At 52.1% G+C, this 20,177-nt stretch overlaps 6 protein-coding genes across 6 annotated transcripts; 1 reads left to right on the forward strand and 5 right to left on the reverse strand.

The window, feature by feature from the left end:
* Nucleotides 1-819: 819 nt before the first annotated feature.
* Nucleotides 820-4,308, reverse strand: UHO2_06075 (uncharacterized protein; the record flags this gene model as incomplete). The annotated part of the gene is made up of 1 exon (XM_041560298.1): nt 820-4,308. One exon carries the CDS (start codon nt 4,306-4,308, stop codon nt 820-822), a length of 3,489 nt encoding a protein of 1,162 aa, XP_041416232.1.
* Nucleotides 4,309-6,735: 2,427 nt separating this feature from the next.
* UHO2_06076 (uncharacterized protein) lies at nt 6,736-8,283 on the reverse strand (the record flags this gene model as incomplete). Its single annotated transcript, XM_041560299.1, has 2 exons — nt 6,736-6,774; nt 6,859-8,283. The coding sequence occupies 2 exons, from the start codon at nt 8,281-8,283 to the stop codon at nt 6,736-6,738; spliced, it is 1,464 nt and encodes a 487-aa protein (XP_041416233.1).
* A 4,244-nt stretch (nt 8,284-12,527) lies between these two features.
* UHO2_06077 (uncharacterized protein) lies at nt 12,528-13,199 on the reverse strand (the record flags this gene model as incomplete). The annotated part of the gene is made up of 2 exons (XM_041560300.1): nt 12,528-12,641; nt 12,714-13,199. The coding sequence occupies 2 exons, from the start codon at nt 13,197-13,199 to the stop codon at nt 12,528-12,530; spliced, it is 600 nt and encodes a 199-aa protein (XP_041416234.1).
* Nucleotides 13,200-13,591: 392 nt separating this feature from the next.
* On the reverse strand, nt 13,592-14,527 carry UHO2_06078 (uncharacterized protein; the record flags this gene model as incomplete). The annotated part of the gene is made up of 3 exons (XM_041560301.1): nt 13,592-13,689; nt 13,882-14,272; nt 14,384-14,527. The coding sequence occupies 3 exons, from the start codon at nt 14,525-14,527 to the stop codon at nt 13,592-13,594; spliced, it is 633 nt and encodes a 210-aa protein (XP_041416235.1).
* A 1,052-nt stretch (nt 14,528-15,579) lies between these two features.
* UHO2_06079 (putative UGA2 - succinate semialdehyde dehydrogenase) lies at nt 15,580-17,085 on the forward strand (the record flags this gene model as incomplete). Its single annotated transcript, XM_041560302.1, has 1 exon — nt 15,580-17,085. One exon carries the CDS (start codon nt 15,580-15,582, stop codon nt 17,083-17,085), a length of 1,506 nt encoding a protein of 501 aa, XP_041416236.1.
* A 243-nt stretch (nt 17,086-17,328) lies between these two features.
* UHO2_06080 (uncharacterized protein) lies at nt 17,329-20,145 on the reverse strand (the record flags this gene model as incomplete). The annotated part of the gene is made up of 1 exon (XM_041560303.1): nt 17,329-20,145. One exon carries the CDS (start codon nt 20,143-20,145, stop codon nt 17,329-17,331), a length of 2,817 nt encoding a protein of 938 aa, XP_041416237.1.
* Between the last annotated feature and the right edge of the window lie 32 nt (nt 20,146-20,177).

The following is a 20,177-nucleotide window of genomic DNA, read 5'->3' on the forward strand; positions in this document are numbered from 1 at the left end:
AGCACAGCTCCAAGTACTTGCTCATATCAGCTGACTAGTTGAGGCGTGCTGATCCAACTGATCCCAACCAATCCCATGAGATTGATCTGGATTCCTGGAGTTTGATTGAACTCGTAATTCATATGTGCTGCCAACCCAATTAATCTCATTGATCCCCAATGGTTATTGGCTCTGATCAATCTGGCACACCCTTCATATATTGATCTTCTGCACACCCTTCATATACTGCTCTGTTACACAACATTACCATGACTGCTGCTTGATCAATTGGTGCACTCTCTTGCGCTGGCCAGCCGACCCTGTGACACACATTACCACATATCTCGACTGGATTCATAATAGATGCGTTTCTATTACAGATATCAGGTTTTAGGCATGAGACCTCTAACAGGAGCCTCGAGCTCCCCGCTAGATATATATACAAAGATGCGGCACATACCAAAGGTGGGAGCATTCCCCTTAATGACCAAGTATGACAACGAGGGGGATGTAGTTGTACCCGATCTCTGGTCAGATCGGTCCTCTGACCAGATCGGCTCTGCCTGATCTCCAATCAGATCGGCTCTGCGTCATCCTTTAGCGTCTCACTGGATCGTAATCTTCAGCAGATGTGGCTCCAAGGACAGCGTATCGTATTTTATAATCTTCAATTCCGCTAGTCCACACTGTCATTCGCAGAAACGTTACGCTGTTCATCAAACCCTTCATGGCGACAATCTTCCAGTATTAGCATTGAAACAAAGTGAATGTGATGGTGCGAAAGGACTGTGAGAAGGTCTAAGAGCGGACAATGGTATATGGGATCGTTGCACGATATTTTCAGAAACCTGCGCGACGGCTGCCAGCGCCACCGAGCGCTGGACGTTGCGGCAAGCCAAGGCCAAGACCAGCTTGCGAGCGCGAGTCGCTTGAGGATGCCTGGATGGTAGGGACATTCCTTGGTGATACAGACAGATCCTGGGATGCTGTGCCGCGAGCTGCTGCTTTGTTGAGGGCAGCAATGGACGGTGTCTGTCGTAAAGTAGGTCCTCCGGGGCTGGTAGAGGCGGAGCTCGGTTGTATCGGCGCACCCGAGCCGACTACACCACCACTCAAGAAGGACAGGACCTTCTCGGAGCGGCTAAAGATGGAGCTAGCCACACCGCCTGCAATGCCGCTTGCGCCAGGCGTGAGACTTCCGGACTTCTCTGAAGCAACAGACGGCGAGGCATTACCGTCAGCGCTGCGTTTGTCTTGTTCATGGTCTGAAGTCGGTACAGTCGCCGCTGCGCTGGGTGCCGAATGCAAAGAGAGGGTGGCAGGCGTGATGATACGCGAAATCGGCGAGGGTCGGATCCTATTCGCAGCTGGCGAAACTGGTCCTGCGCCAACGCCATCCATACGATCTATGAAGGTGCTTCGAACCGAACTGTCGCTGAGTCCTCTTGGCCGCAGCGTACGCTCGAGCAGATTGCCGCTTCCGTTCATCTCATCATCGGAGCCATCTTCGTCGCTGTCGTCAAAGACTTGTTGACGAATCGCTCGCCCTCGATGGATACTAATTTCATCATCATCGACGATCCTCGACAAAGGCCGCTGCCATGGTTTGTTCATTCTCGAACCATCTCCCCTGGGTCTGAGAGTACTCGTTTGTGCTAGCCCACCGCTCTGATCCGAAAGCCGCCCTCGAGCAGGATCAAAGCCCGTATAGGACGGTGCCATGCTGCCAGCGAAGAGTCCGGAGAGGTTTCGAGACTGCACTCGGGTGAGCGAGGTGGTGGAGCGACCACGCTGTGGACGTGGGCCGGCTCTGAGCCCGCCGCCGGCAAGAGTTTGGGGCGACGGCGAAAAACGAGACTGCGGAGTCTCGGTAGCGGACGCGTGCGTACCTTTGACTTCTACGGCGAGGGTCGATGAAACGACGGCTGGCGAAGCCCGAGGAGCCAGATGTCCAGCGTGGCTGCCAGAGATGGTTCTGCCCGTGAGAATACGGCCTCCCTTGCTGCCATTTGTGCCTGATGCATCTGGCACTGCTAGTGTCGCCCCTGGGCTTGCCGATGGGTGAGATGGTGTAGATGGGCCGGCACTGGGTCCGCCAAGCAGCATCTTGCCAAGCCAGTTGACTGCCGAAGGAATCGGAATGAGCGACCTATCTTCGGTCGTGTTGGCGCCAAGGTGTTCATGGAGCAGCTTGGCCGCTTGGCCCGGATTGAGATGAATGTCATTGATGCAGAGCCGGAGCTTGGCGAGCTCGCAAAGGATATCGCGGAAAGCCTTGAGAAGTGCGAAGAACTCTTTCCTGGCGACAAGACTCTCGTTGGCAAAGTCCTTGGAATGTGAAGAGTTGTCATCTCTCGTATGGGTGCGCGCTTCAGCCTCGACAAGCTTTCGGAAGTGATCGCGAAGACCGTCCACATCTCGCAGAATGGAATGCACCGTTGTACGAGCAAGGTGTCCCGCGTCTCCGGCAAGGTTTTGTCTTTGAAGGCGTTTGGTGAGGGTGTCGACGTCGGCCGTGGAGAGACGCGTGAAGAGACGGTTGACGTAGTCAAGAAGATTGCCCAACTGTGCAGTGCGGCTTTCACGGCGCGAAGGATCGAACTGCAAGAAGTCAGAAGCTTGCTTTTCGGTGTCGCGACTTGTCTCACTGGATCGGGAGCTAGGTGCAAAGGACAGCGACTCCGGCGCCTGGCTTGCGGCGCTGCTATCTGCCGTGTAGGCGAGAGATGCACTGCGGGCGATAGGTGCACTGAAGCCGTCTTGCTCCATGGTAGGTGACATGGGCGGGAAGGCGAACGAGCTGGCCGAGGATGCTTGCGAAGGTAAAGGCGGACGGGACGTGAGGTCTTGCGCGCCTGCGTTGACTGCGTCTCTCTCCACACGCGACTTCTGAGCTCCTTCGCTTTGTGATTTACCTTGCGTTGCATTCGCTAATGACATCGGTATCGCATCCAAGCTGGGCTTGGTGGCGGATTGTGAGGCGATATATGAGGAGGCATGGTCATCAAAGTTGGCGAGATCGGGTACCGGGGAAGCGACGATGGTGATCGCATTCGAGACCGAGTTTCGGAGAGTCTCGAGCTCTTCGTTGTAGGTATCGACAAGAGATCTGAGCTTGTCGTTGTCGCTGCGCAGCGCTTCGTTATCACGGACAAGATGGTCTAGCGCCTGCACCTGCTCGGCATCGTTGTCGGCGGACGGCATGTCGGGTCCAAGCGGCGAGGTGCGTGAATGGCGAAGACCACGTTTAAGTCGATCTCTGGCTGACTGTATAGCATCGTCATCGAAGAGAGCGCGATTGCTAATTGTAGAGTCGAGGCTTTCACCAGCATCCTTGCGAGCTTTGTGCAAAGCATCCTTTAGCTGTGTCGACTTGAGTTCGAGCTTCTTGGATCTTGCCTCGGCAGCTTGAGAGCGTTTGCGTTCTGCGGCAAGCTCCTGCTTGAGATCGTCGAGCTCACGCTGCAATGATTTGGCCCTTTCGTCTGCTCCGCTTAGCCGTGTCTGACTGACCTTGAGCTTGTTGAGCTGGTTACGGGCATCGTCTAGCTCGTGGAGGAGGGCGCGGTTGCTGCTATCGCCGGCCTCCAAGTTCAAGTTGGACTGAGCAAGTTCGCGCTCGAGAGTGGATGTTTCCTTGTAGCTTTTGGTGAGGCGACTCATGAGACCATCGCGCTGCTGCATGTACTCCTCAGCCTGTTTCTGTAGCTTTGCCTGCATAGCATCATGGCGTCGGAGCAAAGCCTGACCAATCTCTGCACTCAGGCGAAGATCGGCTTCAAGGTCGCGCCACTCCTGACGAGCTCTCAACGCGCGATGGCAGTCGTCTTTGCTGCAGCAACATGTGCATCGGGTGATTTGGCCTGCCTCGCTGCGTTGATCCAGACTGTGATGGCTGGCGCTGGCGGGCATGGAGTTGGGTTCCTGTGCGAGCGAGTCGGCGAGCGAGTCAGGATAGAGGGTATGACGGTTCATGCGGAACTCGCTGATGATGTTGGTAAAGTCCTCGATGGTCTTAGACTGGCGAACGCTGTTTTCGATTTCGTCCATGTTTGCAGGGTCGACAACAGATAGCATGGATGTCGACATGCTTTGATCTGCATTACTATTGTAGATGGAGCCGGCGTCGGAACGAGATCCAAAGCGCGAGTGTTGAGGGGATTCGGAAGGATTGGAAGTTGGCATGACTGCCGTGGATGTACGAAAGCGTTGATGCCGCGGACTGGACGAGGAAGATTCGACCTCCTCTAAGGTCTCAGTGGAAGGCAGTCGAGAAGCGGAAACACGAGAGGCAAAGCTAGCAGCGGATTGTGAAGAGTAGGTGCGCATATGATGCACAGCCTTCTTTGCACGATGGAGCTTGATATCGTGCGAGCCAGCTGCTGCCGGACCGTCCGTGCCATGGGAAGAGCGCCTCTCAAAAGAGGTTGGCGAATCCGAAGCGGGCGAACGGCTGGAAGCGGCTGGTGAGTTAGTTTGAACGCTGTCGGATTGGGTTGCCGGGGAGAAAAGATCACTTGTTTCTGTGTCGCGCAACGTCAGAGACGAAGACAAAGTCGGGGAGCACAAAGAAAGACGCTTGAGATGGCGTGGGCCGGGAATGGTGACGATGGGGACGCCTGAAGCGGCGATGCGTAGACGAATGTATGTCTAAAAAGCTGCTAGAGTTCGGTGAGGTATTATTGCAGTTCGTAGGCCGGAGAAAGCCTTATGAAGTGCGTTCGGAGTGTTAGGAAGCGTATCGAGGTGTGTCAATGAATCCTGTCCAAGCGAAGTATGCAGTGATTGGCAATCTGATATATGTATTATTGTTCCTGAGTTTTGCGCTCTTTCCCGTGTGCAGCGGTGATGATGAGGAAAGAGGTGTTGGTGACGAGCCAAGATGTGAACTTTGCTGAGCAATGATTGATATGAACGGAACACGGTGTTTGACTCGGCAGTGTGAGTGTGTGTTGTGAACAGCACGTGTGAACTTCAATTGTGTGTGTTCGCTGCTGCTCCTGCTGCATTGCACCCTTTTCTTTTGTTTTTCTTTGTTTTTCTTTTTTTTTTTTTTTTTTTCTGTTTTTTTCTCCTCGCTGGCTGTAAGCTCGGATGTCGGAGTATTCTTTGCAGGAATTCCGATTTTATTTTAGTTTTTATTTTATTATTATTATCTTGAGCACAGACTTGCCAGCGCGACTTTCCTGTGCGTTTGATTCGTGTATGTGACTTCTATCCCGATCTCACACTGACGCCAGCTTCGCTCACTCGATTCCATACTATGTTGCCCCGATCGACCGTCGCGACAGGCATCGGCATACCGCGCATCAGATATTCGACATAGTTTTGTTAAAATAAAGGAGCCACTCGGCGACGATGATCGGGAGATATCAGCCAAAGTACGGTGTTCAAGCTAAAGAGCAAAATACTATACTATATTGACATGCTAGTGTTGAAGATTACGATCCAGTGACGACGCTAAGAGGTGACGCAAGACGACGAGATCGGAGATCGGGGATAACCGATTCTGTTAAGGATCGGGTACAACCAAGTCCCGCTCGTTGTCAGGCTGGGTCATTAACTATAGAGACTCCCACATTCGGCATGTGCCACACTTTTGTATATATATCGAGCAGAGAGCGCTAGGCTCTCGCCATGTCCATTTAGTCAATTGAGTATATTTGTTTCTGTCTATAAGCTAGCAGTGACATCGTACTTAGACTCTCCCCGATCGCCAGTATCGGGACCGAAACGACTTCAGTTTCCAACAGCTAGAAGTGAATGTGGCGGGAGCCTCGAGCTCCCTGCCAGACTTATATACAAACGTGTGGCACATGCCCGACTGTGGGCGTATCCTACCTAATGACAGTGTGTAGCAACGAGTGGGATATGGTTGCATCCAATTTCTGTCTTGTATCGGCTCAGCCCGATTCCCTATCTGATTTGCCTCATCTGATCCAGATCAGATCTACTTAACCTGATCGCCGACTAAACCTTCTCCGCCCGATCCTCTACAGATCTGATCTACATTATTCCTAGATCGGACTAGATCGCAATCTCCAGCAAGTTTCCCCCTCATGTTTTCAGCCTTGTCATGCCTGTATCATACACGTATGCACAGAACGCTGCAAGGCATATATATATACATTCGTATCATCTTGTACTTTGTTCATGATTATTATCGCAATCGATACTTGTGATCAACGCCATTTGCCGCACGTCCTTCAACAGTATCAGTTGCTTGGCGAGTTAGTGGGGCATGTAGGCTGCAACTGCTTCGGCGTCAAGTCTCAGACTGCATAGTAGGCTCGTTGTGCGTGTCTGTCGCTGAGCACAAATGCATCTGACTTTGAACTTGATTTGCTCTTGTGGATCGTCAATCGCTCTCAATGGCAAAGCTCACTCTGTATTGGCAGTCGAAATGCTTTGCTGCTTGATTGAGCGTGTTTCGGATGCGGGTGCTAAGCAGTCGAAACTGTAACATGCTCAGCTGCCTCTATAGCCGACCGACCTCAGTTGCTCTGTACCTTGGTTTCTTCTCAGATGGGATACCTTCTGAATGTGAGTTGCGTCCAGCCGGCGTGACCTTGGCAATGAGGTCTGCAACTGTCTTCCTCGGAAGATACCATTTTCGTGATCTGCATCGGGCTTCCCGCCAAATCAGCATGTATGCATCTTGGCCCGATTCCGGCCATGCAAGAGCACTGCTCACACATACATTCGCTCGTGGCGCACAGCAACAATCGGCTCTATAGCTGACATTGAGTGGCATCCTTAACCCGACTTGTCTGTCTCTTTCCTGCCCTCAAAGTACTGTGTCGATGAAGCAACGAACGCAAGTGAGCGGGATCAGTATACCAGATCATTAAGAGAGGAGTCTTGGTTTTAGCAACTCACCTTGCCAATCTTGGCAGCAACATATCGGAATGTTCGTATGAAGCCAGCCGTGTAGATGCCCTTGAGTGACTGTGACCATGCTCGTCCTTTGACCGTTTGTGAGATCATTTGCAACAGCACCTCACCAAAGTCGTCTCTCTGCACCGCGGCGCGCCAGAATGCATTTAGCACCTCTTCTCGCTGAATGCTTGATGGTTTCCTTGGCACCTCCTCCAGCGTCTTGGAAAGCGAAAGCTTGAGGAACGCCGGGTCCAGATCCGGTCTCGAAGTGTAGTGATCTTGCACCTTTTGCCGCAAACATCTCGGAAGTCGAGCCGCATACGAGGCTCGAGTCGATATCGAGTCATCTTGAACAATCTTGTATCGATTGTGACACATCTCTTCCACTGAAAGCGTGCCCAGGTTGCGCATCAGTCCAGCATACAATCGGCGAAACTCTTCGCGTTGGTTGAGTACGATGTTGCGCACCTTGTTCGAATTTTCACCGCCTGGCACCGACATCCTGAAATCACCCGTGTAGCTGAGCGAGGCTATGCGTGTATACAGCTCCACTTCCCCGAACTCCTTGGGTAGCAATAGCAGCGCGGTACGCAGTGCCGAGGCGAGGTTCACCTGCTGTGCCAGTCGGACTCGTGCGTCCGATGTGATGAGAGCCACTGGCTTGTGCATTCGACCGCTCACGTACAGCGTCTCCCAGTCGAGCAAGTCGTCGCAAAGGTCATCCACGCTCATGATGCCGTACTTGACCAATTCGTCGTCCAGCTTGACGTAAGGGTTGTACCAGATTTTAGCACCTCTCTCCTGCACCAATCCAATCCCAACGCTTCCGAGTAGGCGGCTCAGCATCGAATAATGATTGGGATGTTGCGCCATATTGATAGAATGCCAATGCTGCGGGTGCGTTACAGCCATGATGAAGTCGACCATCTTCTTGCCATCCTTGGTAGCTGGCCTTTTTGCGTGTTCTGGACCTGCCTCCGTCTGTGAGAAGACGCCCGAGCCGTATGCGAAGGCGAAGCGGACCGGTGCATCAAAGCATGCAAGGACGTTGTGCAGGCGCCGATTCGTCTCGTCAGAAACTGGAACCAGCTGATTCGAGCCAAACGATGGCGGTAAAGAAGGCGGTGGGAATCGGGTAGCAGATACCGGATTCGAGGGAACAAGACGCGAAGCCGAGTCGGAAGATGTTGTCCGTGACGAAGTTGACAAGCCCTTTGACGATGTTAAAGATGATTGTCGCTCCCTATTCAGACGAAAACTCCTCCTTTGATGTGATCTATCTATCTCGTGGCCACATGCTATGTGAAAGGAAGATCTGCATGCTGTCGAAGATGAAGAGGCAGAGTCAACTTGCCAACATGCCAATCTGGACGATCGAGCCAAAGCGCATCCAGTCTTGCTGCTTTGATGCCTGAGAGACTGCATGGCTCCGTGTTACCATCAACGATGCCTTGGTCGCGATAAAGTGTGTTCGATCGTAAGGATGATGGTCAGCGCAAAGAAGGATCTGGATATTCGGAAGATTTGTCATGGGCACAGACCGTCTCGCTTGGTTCTGAGAAGAAGTCATCAGGAAAAGAAGCCAAAAAAAAAAAAGGCGACATTATAATACTCCACATAGCCGCTTTTCTCCGCGGCGACAGGGGGTATCAAAGTTTTTGCGATTTTAAAAATGCGGGTTTTTTCGAGAGCACATTTTTGGAGGGAATTTGAACCAGTTGAAGATGCGTCGGCATCTCAAGCAAGATGCACATGTTACGGCCGAGACATTGAGACACGGGAGGCTCACGTAAGCGAGAAGTACAATGAGGTACGTAATTGTTGTCATGGTGACAGCACAGTGGCACCCGGTATCATAGCAACACAGGAGTACAAATGAAGAGACACATCCTGCCTCGAATAGGACCAGAGCAGTGAATGGAGTATATATATGTGTTTGTCATTCAGTCTCACACCATGAAAACTAAGCATTACATAGAACATACGGCTGTGGTAAAGGGAGTCTGATCGTGACCCCGATAACGCCGTATATTAATTGTTATCTTCAATTAACCACCCCCAAGGAAAAGCAGGTTTCCAAAAACACAATGAAATCATATGGCCGATAAAATATGTAACCTAACAGTGGGCATATGTTACTTGTCACTCTCATTGCTATTACCCATTGCTTGCTTATATCTTGCTTTCCTCTTCACACAATGCACTCAATGTAATGTTTCATATGGTGGTGAGAAGAATTGTATTGAACAGAAGAAGAGAGAGTGCCTGTCAGATCGAGAATGGTTGTGTCAAGACTTGCTCCTGTCTCCAAGCTGATGTGCTTTGAGTCATGGCAATGTAGTCCACAGTAGTCCTCTCATGATGTCGAGACAATGTGTCATGGGCCTGGATGCTCAAGAAGCAGGAGGGTCACTGGTTCATATGGAAGGAGCACAGGTATCGAAGACCTAGTCGACACCAGTAGAGAGCATGGTCGTAGTGCAGTCTCCATGGAGACCATGGACTCCTATGGACTCACATGCAAAGGAGGGCCAAGCACAGCCACGAGGAGGACCAAGCTCAAGGAGCAGGCACAGCCACGAGGAGGGCCAAGCTCAAGGAGCATGCAGATGGTTACCACTCAGGGGCTCGAGAGACAAGAGCCAAAGGAACTGTCACTGATCAAAGGAGGAGGAGCAGTGTCGAAGGAGTCGACACCAGGTCATGAGGAGGAGGAGCAGTGTCGAAGGAGTCGACATCAGGTCATGAGGAGGAGGAGCAGTGTTGAAGGAGTCGACACCAGGTCATGAGGAGGAGGAGCTGTGTCGACCAAGAGGCACAGGGGTGCCAAGCAGGAGAGGCCCCTGAGCAGTACTCGATGAAGAAGGTACTCTATGGAGAGAGAGCAGGAGCAGCATCGCTGGCGATGCTGAGAAGAGGTATATAACCATGCTTTCTCATCATCATAGGTCGAGTGGATCCTCATCCACTCTACTCACCATACAACTAGTCAATACTTTAGAAACACAAGTACTCATTAGTTACAGTCAGCATAGCAGCAATCTATCAAGGTTGCTCCTCATCGTAGTGTGTGTGTTGTATCACCACTACCTGATGTCCGAAGGCGCCCATAGCAGGTTAGCGGTCCGGATATAGATAGAACCGAAGGCAGTAGTCCACTGCGGTCCGGGGATCACTTCAAAGCATCAAGTCAACACACTGGACACTCGTGTTGACGCCACCAACCTTATCACCAACACCATCAACCTCATTATCATTGACATCACCAATCTTATCATCAACACCATCAACCTCATTATCATTGACATCACCAATCTTATCATCAACACCATCAACCTCATTATCATCGACATCACCAATCTCATCACCAACACCATCAACCTCATCATCATCAACACCCACACCAGACCTTGGTGTCATCATAACATTGATATTGATCGTGCCGAGCTACCCCTGAACGGAGTGTCCACAGAGGTCAGCCGAAACCTACGATAGTATATACAACGAACGCCACCTGCTGTCACTGCACAACTTGATAGTCACCGATACCGAGACAATAGCTGTCACACAGTTTAATAGTCACCGAGTATCTCGACAGACCGACCTGGGTTTCAGGCGCGAGACCCCTGACAGAGGGTACTCTCTGGAGAGAGAGCAGGAGCAGCATCGCTGGTGATGCTGTGAAGAGGTATATAACCATGCTTTCTCATCATCATAGGTCGAGTGGATCCTCATCCACTCTACTCACCATAACTAGTTATCACTTCAGCATAAGTATATATTAGTTTCAGTCAGCATAGCAGCAATCCATCAAAGGTTGCTCCTCATCATAGTGTGTGTGTTGTATCACCACTACCTGATGTCCGAAGGCGCCCATAGCAGGTTAGCGGTCCGGATCAAGATAGAACCGAAGGCAGTAGTCCACTGCAGTCCGGGGATCACTTCAAGCATCAAGTCAACACACTGGACACTCATGTTGACACCACCAACCTTATCACCAACACCAGCAACCTCATTATCATCGACACCACCAATCTCATTACCAACACCATCAACCTCATCATCATCAACACTCACACCAGACCTTGGTGTCATCATAACATTGATATTGATCATGCCGAGCTACCCCTGAACGGAGTGTCCACAGAGGTCAGCCGAAACCTATGATAGTATATCCAACGAACGCCACCTGCTGTCACTGCGCAACTTGATAGTCACCGATACCGAGACAATAGCTGTCGCACAGTTTGATAGTCACCGAGTATCTCGACAGACCGACCTGGGTTTCAGGCGCGAGACCCCTGACAATCGTCTTGGTCGTGGAGCCAGAGTAGGAGTATGTGGGTCTCCTATCATAGACTCATCTCCTCCTCCTGCTTGGTCTTCTGAGTGAGAGAGGTCCATTGTCTCCTCCCTGCTCAGTTGAGCTCGTTGTAATCGTTCCTCTCAATGACCCTGTCTGGTAAGCTCTAGCTGTGCTTCCAATAGAGTGAGTAGTCTATCGAGCTTATTGTTGAGGTCTGGGTCCGTCATGGTGATCATGAGGAGCTGCTTGAACGATCCACTCTAATGTCAGGGGTCTCGCGCCTGAAACCCAGGTCGGTCTGTCGAGATACTCGGTGACTATCAAACTGTGCGACAGCTATTGTCTCGGTATCGATGACTATCAAGTTGTGCAGTGACAGCAGGTGGCGTTCATTGTATATACTATCGTAGGTTTCGGCTGACCTCTGTGGACACTCCATTCAGGGGTAGCTCGGCATGATCAATATCAATGTTATGATGACACCAAGGTCTGGTGTGAGTGTTGATGATGATGAGGTTGATGGTGTTGGTGATAAGGTTGGTGGCATCAACACGAGTGTCCAGTGTGTTGACTTGATGCTTGAAGTGATCCCCAGACCGCAGTGGACTACTGCCTTTGGTTCTATCTTGATCCGGACCGCTAACCTGCTATGGGCACCTTCAGACATCAGGTAGTGGTGATACAACACACACACTATGATGAGGAGCAACCTTGATAGATTGCTGCTATGCTGACTGAAACTAATGTATACTTATGCTGAAGTGATAACTAGTTATATGGTGAGTAGAGTGGATGAGGATCCACTCGACCTATGATGATGAGAAAGCATGGTTATATACCTCTACTCAGCATCACCAGCGATGCTGCTCCTGCTCTCTCTCTCCAGAGAGTACCTTCTTCATCGAGTACTGCTCAGGGGCCTCTCCTGCTTGGCACCCCTGTGCCTCTTGAGCTGTGTCGACTCCTTCGACACTGCTCCTCCTCCTCATGACCTGATGTCAACTCCTTCAACACTGCTCCTCCTCCTCATGACCTGATGTCAACTCCTTCGACACTGCTCCTCCTCCTCATGACCTGGTGTCAACTCCTTTGACACTGCTCCTCCTCCTCATGACCTGGTGTCGACTCCTTCGACACTGCTCCTCCTCCTCATGACCTGACAGTTCCTTTGGCTCTTGTCTCTCGAGCCCCTGAGTGGTAACCATCTGCATGCTCCTTGAGCTTGGTCCTCTTCGTGGCTGTGCCTGCTCCTTGAGCTTGGTCCTCCTCGTGGCTGTGCTTGGCCCTCCTTTGCATGTGAGTCCATAGGAGTCCATGGTCTCCATGGAGACTGCACTACGACCATGCTCTCTACTGATCTCGACTAGATCTTCGATACCTGTGCTCCTTCCATATGAACCCGTGACCCTCCTGCTTCTTGAGCATCCAGGCCCATGACAGCATACTTTGTTGACAGGGCAATGCAAGATATGTAGGGCTGTTTAAAATTGAAAGTATGAATCAGCATCCAAGCATACTATTGCAAGCAATGAAGATCACCAAAACTTACCAGGTTGGATGCATCCATGTCCTCCAGCAGTGTACCAGCTCCAGTGGGTGAAAGCTTCTTCTTCTCCCTGTAGTATGTCTCTAGCAGCCACCTCAGCTTGGACTTGATGCAATTGGGATTGACAGATGCACCTGGGAAAATCATCTTGGAGATATCCCAAAAAATGGGATGTTTGCAAAGTTTGAGGGCTGGATTGCTCTCAGCCAATTCTCGAGATGGCAGCAGAGTGTGCTGGTAAGAGTCGTTGTTGTAGAGGATCATGACAAGGTGAAGAACATTGGCACCCGACCATGTCAAGTTCTTCTTGCCTGTGGCAGATCTAGAGGCTTGAGTTGGACAGGAAGTGTGGATGTCAGGAGCACTTGTAGAACCAGATTGAGACAGCACAGGCATGCTTTCGGTCTGAGTTGCAGAGCTTGTAGGTGTAGTGGACTGGCATAACAACTCTGCAGAGATGTCACCAGAATCATCAGTGGAGGAGGTCATGTTGAATGAGTGCAAGGAAGAGGGAGTGAGCAAAAGTGTGATGAGAGTGAGGAAAGGAGAGAAGATGTGGAGTGATAAAAAAACCATGTTTTCGCAAATGTGCCTCCTGAGCTGCATTTTTGAAAATGCGGTTTTTTTTTTCCCTTTGTGGAGCTTATGTAAGCTTTTGCGTTTTTTTTGAAAAACACGCTCTTGAAAAAACCCGGGTTTTTAAAAATGCAAAAACTTTGATACCCCCTGACGTTCAAAACAGTCACTCAGAAGTCACGATTGGCAGAGCTCTTGCTCGAACAGGGCATGTTTGCTCTCGCACAACACTGTCACAACTCGATCGTCTGGGGTAGAGCATGATGGTACATTTTGGCGCGATATTGAGACGAAAAACCGAATCTCTAGTCGGAAAGGGGAGGTGGGATGGAGTTAGGGTCGACCGCGTCATCTTCGTCCTGTTCTACGTCTGTGAATTGAACCACTGGCTGCGAGATGGAAGCTGTTCATACGGCAGCACATCGAGTGTAGAAGTCCGTTGCGGTCGTCAGGAACATGCAAGCCGATCCAGCAGTTGGTAAGAATGAGTTCAATGAACGAGTTGGCAGGCGTCAAGGGGAAGAAGGAAAGCATCCATCTGTCAGTAAAAATGTCCGAGGTGCGTGCTTGGAAGCGAGTCCGAGCAGTGACTTACAAGAGCCCTTTGCGCGGAAGCCGATGCATACGGCGTCGGCGTCCTTGAGACCGGCTTTGCGAACAGTAATGTCGGATTGTGTTGCGTCTTGATCCAGCGGCATGTACACCGTCATACCCTCGAGAGCATCGCTGTCTGTACTGCCGGCTACGAATAGGCCGATATCCTCAGAAGCATCCATCTCGCCCCAGTCGGGATAATCCTTGCCGTCTGCTTGTATGTATTGAGGAAGGGAGGACAGTGCTGGCTGGTTGATAGCTTTGACGGCGTTTAAAAAGTCGCTTTTGAGCGCTGAAAGTGGAGTGGTAGGTTGACATGTGAGAAAGAGAGTGGTCTTGTGGTATTTGAGGCGAAGCACCAAAGCATCCTTGTTATCTGCGAGTGAGACCGGCTGTGCAGTCGATGAGAAGAGAAGAAGGGGTCGAGACGAATGTATTAGCATTACCTCGAGCTAACCATACGAGAGCAAGACGTCTGGTCAATCTGCTGCACTCTAACCTACCATAATGGAGCGAGAGGTGTTCCTGCTTGCGCTTAGAAGCAGGTGTTTCAATCTCGATGGTGGAAACTCGAAGCCATTGATGACGATGGTGGCAGGTAGAGATGGTGAACTTAGACAGGGCAGAAGACTTGATCGATGATGCATGTTGGCATGATGAGCTGTGCAGCGGTCAAGACCCTGAACAGAACGCTGGAAAAGAAAAGAAAAAAGATTGTGAGTGTACACTACGAAGGATCTGACATATCCAAAAAAAATCCAGCAACAAATGCGCGGCAAACAAAACGGACATGCGAAAAAGACACGCGGCAGCCGCGCTTAAATTTCTCTGGTCTGTGCGTGATTTAGGTGCCACTTGGCCTTAGGGTGACTACAACCCGTAGAACCCGGGGAGCAACTGCAAGATTCTTTGTGTCTCCTTCTGCTCTGTGCATACACATACAACAGGCCTATCGGAAACCAGAATCAAAGTTGATAGCCGCTGTGGTCTGTAGAGGCGACTCAATAACGCCGCACCCGTCGTATGACTGTGGCAGAGTGCACACCTGGCATGGTCTGTAGCCAGGAAGATGGCGGACGGTCACGAGGTTCTTCTCTGCGTCGTCTTGCGTGGTCCCCTATAAAGGAACAGTTTACCCGTCTGTAACTCTGAACCAACTTCTCTACTTCTCCTCATCGGCACGATCGATCTCTTCCCCTTAACAGCAACAGCAACAGCATAATTTAGCTGGATCCAGCGGTCTTGCCCTTTCATCCGTGGTAAGTATATCGTACCTAAGATACTTCTCCACCTTTTACGAAACATTCTGTCGCTTTTGCCGGAATCTAAGACCGGTTGGCAGCCGGCTGCTGAATCATGTGACAGGTACATACTCTCTCTTGTCTGGAGCAGCAGCCATGCGAAAGTGTCGATGCACAGACACCAGCTCCACCACTTCTAGCTTGTACCCTTCTGCTGGCTTCTACACTCATTAGCTGACTTCCTCATCTCACCATCTCTTCCTCGTCTATATCTCTGGTAATTGCCAGCTCACTATAGCATGCTTCGCTCTGCAGGCCGATCATCATTTCGTTCTGCATTCCGCTTCACACCCGCACCCTCTGTTCCTCTAGCTCAACGATCCACTCCATTTCTTATCACCTCATCGCTTCGATCCTCTCCAACTCTCCGCTTGATTCACACCTCCACCTCTTTCAAAATGCCCCACATGCCCCAAGGAATCGTCAAGGGCGGCAAGGAAGACTTGAAGCTCAACAACCAGTCCCTTTGGCAGACTAAGGCTTACATTGACGGAGAATGGGTCGATGCCAACGACAAGTCCACCCTTAAGGTCTTTAACAAGGCTACAGGTGCCGAAATCGGTAAAGTCCCTGACATGGGCGCCAAGGAGACCACTGCTGCCATCAACGCCGCCGAACAGGCTTTCAAGTCTTGGTCAAAGACCACCGCCAAGCACCGCCACGATCTGCTCATGAAGCTCTACTACGCCCATCAGGAACATGCCGACGACCTTGCCAAGATCATCGTCGCTGAGAACGGCAAGGCGTTTGCCGAAGCCAAGGGCGAGATTGGCTACTCGAACGGATTCCTCGAATGGTTCGCCGAGGAGGCCACCCGAACCTACGGTCACACGGTCCCCTCGCCACTTCCCGGTCTTCGCAACGTCGTTCAGATGCAGCCTGTCGGTGTCGCCGGCCTCATTACTCCCTGGAACTTCCCAGCTGCGATGATCACCCGTAAGGCTGCTCCCGCTCTTGCTGCAGGATGCACCGTGGTCATTAAGGCTCCCGCGGAGACCCCCTTCTCGGCTCTCGCTTTCGCCCATCTCGCCGAAAAGGTCGGCTTCCCCAAGGGAACCATCAACGTTGTCACCTGTGCCAAGGGTGACAACGAGATCGCCGTCGGTAAAGAGCTATGTGAGAACCCTACCGTGCGCAAGATCTCGTTCACCGGCTCCACCCGCGTCGGCAAGATCCTCATGAGCCAGTCCGCTTACACACTTAAGAAGCTCTCCATGGAGCTCGGCGGTAACGCTCCCTTCATCGTCTTCGAGGATGCAGACCTCGACAAGGCGGTTGAAGGCGCTATTGCATGCAAGTTCCGCGGTTCCGGGCAGACCTGCATCTGCGCCAACCGAATCTATGTTCATGCCAGCATCAAGGACGAGTTCCTCAACAAGCTCACTGCCAAGGTCGACAACTTCAAGGTCGGCTACGGTATGGACCAAGGCACCACCCACGGTCCTCTCGTCAGTGAGGCCGGTCTCAAAAAGGTTGAGGAGCACGTCAACGAGTCAGTCAAGAAGGGTGCCAAGGTCGTTGTCGGCGGCAAACGTGGCGAGGGTCTCTTCTTCGAGCCCACCGTCATCACTGACTTGCCCGAAGACGTACCCACCGATCGCGAAGAGACTTTCGGTCCATTGGCCGCCGTCTACACATTCTCCAGCGAGGAGGAAGTCGTGCGAAAGGCCAACAACGTCGAAGTCGGTCTCGCCGGTTACTTCTTCTCCAAGGACACCGGCCGATGCTGGCGTGTCGCTGAAGAGCTCCAGGTCGGAATGGTCGGTATCAACACTGGTCTCATCTCGCAGAATGCCGTACCCTTCGGCGGTGTTCACGAGTCTGGCTTCGGTCGTGAGGGTGGTCGCACCGGTATCGACGAGTACCTCGTTCAAAAGCTCATGGTCTTTGGAGGCGTCAACTGATGTGTTCGTTCGTATTCAAGAAGAAGGAATCCCATGTACTCTCTGGAAGAACTCTTTGGCAGCGACACAATTTCGACATCAGGCACAGCTGTGGGATTGTGTGCGAGACTGTGTGGAAGGCAGCCTGAAGCGCTCCGATTGAAGACAGTAGGTAATGCAATGCAGCAAAGTGAACGTAGATGCCGATTTCGTGTGATTGAGGAATATCTGGATGCAATACCAGGGTGCCGCGATGTCGCCCTCTCATGCCCTCCAGCCGTCCAGCAGCGCGACCATCGGGCGGAACTCAACCAGCTTGCAATTCATCGCGTTGTCCTTGTCTGATTTCGAGCGTCTCGACTGTATCGAGGCATCGCTGCGGTACATGTCCAGCACGGTGGAGCCCGAGTTGTCGTCGTCCAAGGATGCAGGCTTGGGTACAGTGATGGCGAGCTTGTACCAACCACCCGACGTTGTTACCGCTATCAAGCAATATCGCTGTAGAGGATCGTCGCGCGCCGTGTCGGATACCCTGGGCCCCGCTGAAGTTGGTGCCGATCGCACCTTTGCCTTGTCCGCCCGCCCTTGCTGACCAACAGATTTGGCGCTCTTGATGGCCGCCGTCGAAGGATGATCATATAGAGCGGTTCCTTCCACTATCCAGCAGAGGAAGAGCTTCTCGTCCACATTCGCTTCTCCTTTGCGGATGTCGCTGATTCGATTGCGCATTTGTGCCCAGGCGCCTTCTGTTGACTTTTCTGTACCGACTGGCGCTGCGGCTGTGCCACTTACCCCATACATGCCACTGTCATTTGAGGTGGATGCACTTGAGTAGTGGCGAGAGGAAGCGCCAAAGCTCTTGAGCGGTATGCGATACTGGGCGCTGCTCCATTCCGACTTGAGGTACTGCGGGAGCACCGATGGCGGGATCTGTCCTGCGAGATTGCCAATGCCCGAGGGGAGATACTGCGCTGCAGCCCGCCCAAGAAGAGAGGCTCGAGAAGAAGCAGATGAAGGCGATGACCGACCTTGCGCCCCTGGCGTGGCCTGAACTGACGCCGACGCAACGTCCGACAGTAAGAAGATATGGATTGTGCCTTTGTCGCTGGCAGCGGCGACTAGAGAGGCATCTGGAGCAAAGGCGAGGCTTAATATCGTGGCTGGGTCTGTTCCACGACGCAGTTCGCGCATCAGCTTGGTGCCGAATCCGGTCCTACCAGGTGCTTGAGACTTTGCGCCGGCAGAAGAGGCGCTGACTCTGTCTCCTCCGGATCTCGAGCCGCCTCCAGAGAGCTTGTTGGACCAGATGCGTATCAGGGTGCCTTTTGAAGAGGCAGTGGCTAGTAGTTGACCGTTCGGACTCAGTGAAATAGCGGCCAGCGACGAGTCGTGGGCGACGATGATACTTGCGGCGCCGAGTGAGGAAGCGACGTTCGACGAGACCGGATTCGCTTTGTCTGCTGCACAGCTATGCAAATTGAGACGTAGGAGCTGAACATGACCCTTTTGTCTGCCAGGTACCGCGACAATGGCATTACGCCGGACTCTTGTCGCGTCAGTCATATCCGCAAGATAGCACGGTGCGGCAGAAGCAAGACCTTTGAGATTCTTATAAGTCTGCAAAGCAGCTCTTTTCTGGATTCTCCAAGTCGCGGTCTCTTTCCTGCTTTCCATGCTGAGATCCATGCTGTGATTTGTGGACGGTGGCGAGAGTTCAAATACGACGGCTTTCGAGGCGAGAAGAACCACAAGAACAACGCAGACTTGCTTCACGTCAGTGCTTTTGGCACCAGCATTGTCTGTCGAAGCGCGACCTTTGCCTTTGCTGGCGTCTCGTTTTCCATTCGGCCTCGCGAGATGGATCGAGGTGGCACAGATGCCACGAACGACCTCGCTGAATTCAAGCTCTGCCACCTCGCGGCCACGCATAACCTTGGGTGGTGCCTTTGCGGTGGCATCAGTAGCGGTGGTGGCCATACTGGAGACCGAGTCAACGAGTCTAGCCCCAGATGATCGAGAGGACGGGGTCGAGAAGAGGCCTTGTGGAGAGGTTGGATCGGGGGCATCCTTCGCTGAAAGTCGGGCTGCAGATGATGATGATCCTGCGAGATGACGGGCATCAAAATCTGAGTGAGATGGCACGGCATGCCGCGTTGTCGGCGGTGAGCTTGACTGTGGCGAGCGCACATCATCTTCCGCAAACGGATCGGCTAGGTTAGCAGAACTAGCCATGATGGAATGTGAACAGTCCTCGGAGGTCATGTCTGCAGACTCATCCTTCAGCAAGACGGAAGTGGCCCCAGCACGATTAGATGCATCGGAAAGGTGTGAGGCCTGAAGTCGACCAATGCCAAGCGAGCTTGCTCCGGTGTTGAGTACCATCCCCTCATCATCCGAAGCATGTCCATAGCCTCGTCCTCCCTCGGCGTTTGCAGTGGGACCGCTCTGCTGATCTTCGTCCAGTCGCATGTCGCCCGAGTTGACTAGAGAAGAGGTCGAGAAGCGCAGACTGTTGACTGGTGAGAAGGAACGGCTTTGATTCTCTGGTGAATTTTCCAGTTGTTCGACGCTATCAAGACTGTCTTCTTGATGTCTTCCATAGGCGTCAAATTTGGAGCCAGCGGAGAAGATGGTTGAAGCACGTCGAGACGTCACAGATGCAAGACCATCGTCATCATCATCCGAGTCGTGGTTCGTAGAATCACCCGCGGAGCTTTTGGTTGTGTATTCGGCTGCCTCATCCCAAAGTACGACCTTGTTGGGTGCGAAGCGAGGAACGCGACCACCACCAACTAGAAAGAGTAGAGAGGTATGCTCTACTGGTACGGCATGCGATAGTCCCCCCTGAGATGATGTCCACGTTCGATTCGCAACCAGCTTCAAAGGATCTGTCTGAGCTACCATGAAGCCGTTGAGGCTGGCGCAGCTGAAAATCGACGGTTGGGAGAGCTGGTCCAAGCCATCGTCTGCTGATTTGGACGAAGCATGTGCGAAACTTGGCGGATCCGGGGAGCAAAAGCTTACGTGTTGGAAGAGCGGAACAACAGCATGTGACTCGATGGTATGTCTCGGGAGATGCATGGCGGATCAGAGTTGCGAGCTGGCACAGACAA

This window comes from Ustilago hordei (genome assembly GCF_900519145.1).
Source record: "Ustilago hordei strain Uho2 genome assembly, contig: UHO2_contig_17, whole genome shotgun sequence".
NCBI classification, from domain to species: Eukaryota; Fungi; Basidiomycota; class Ustilaginomycetes; order Ustilaginales; family Ustilaginaceae; genus Ustilago; species Ustilago hordei.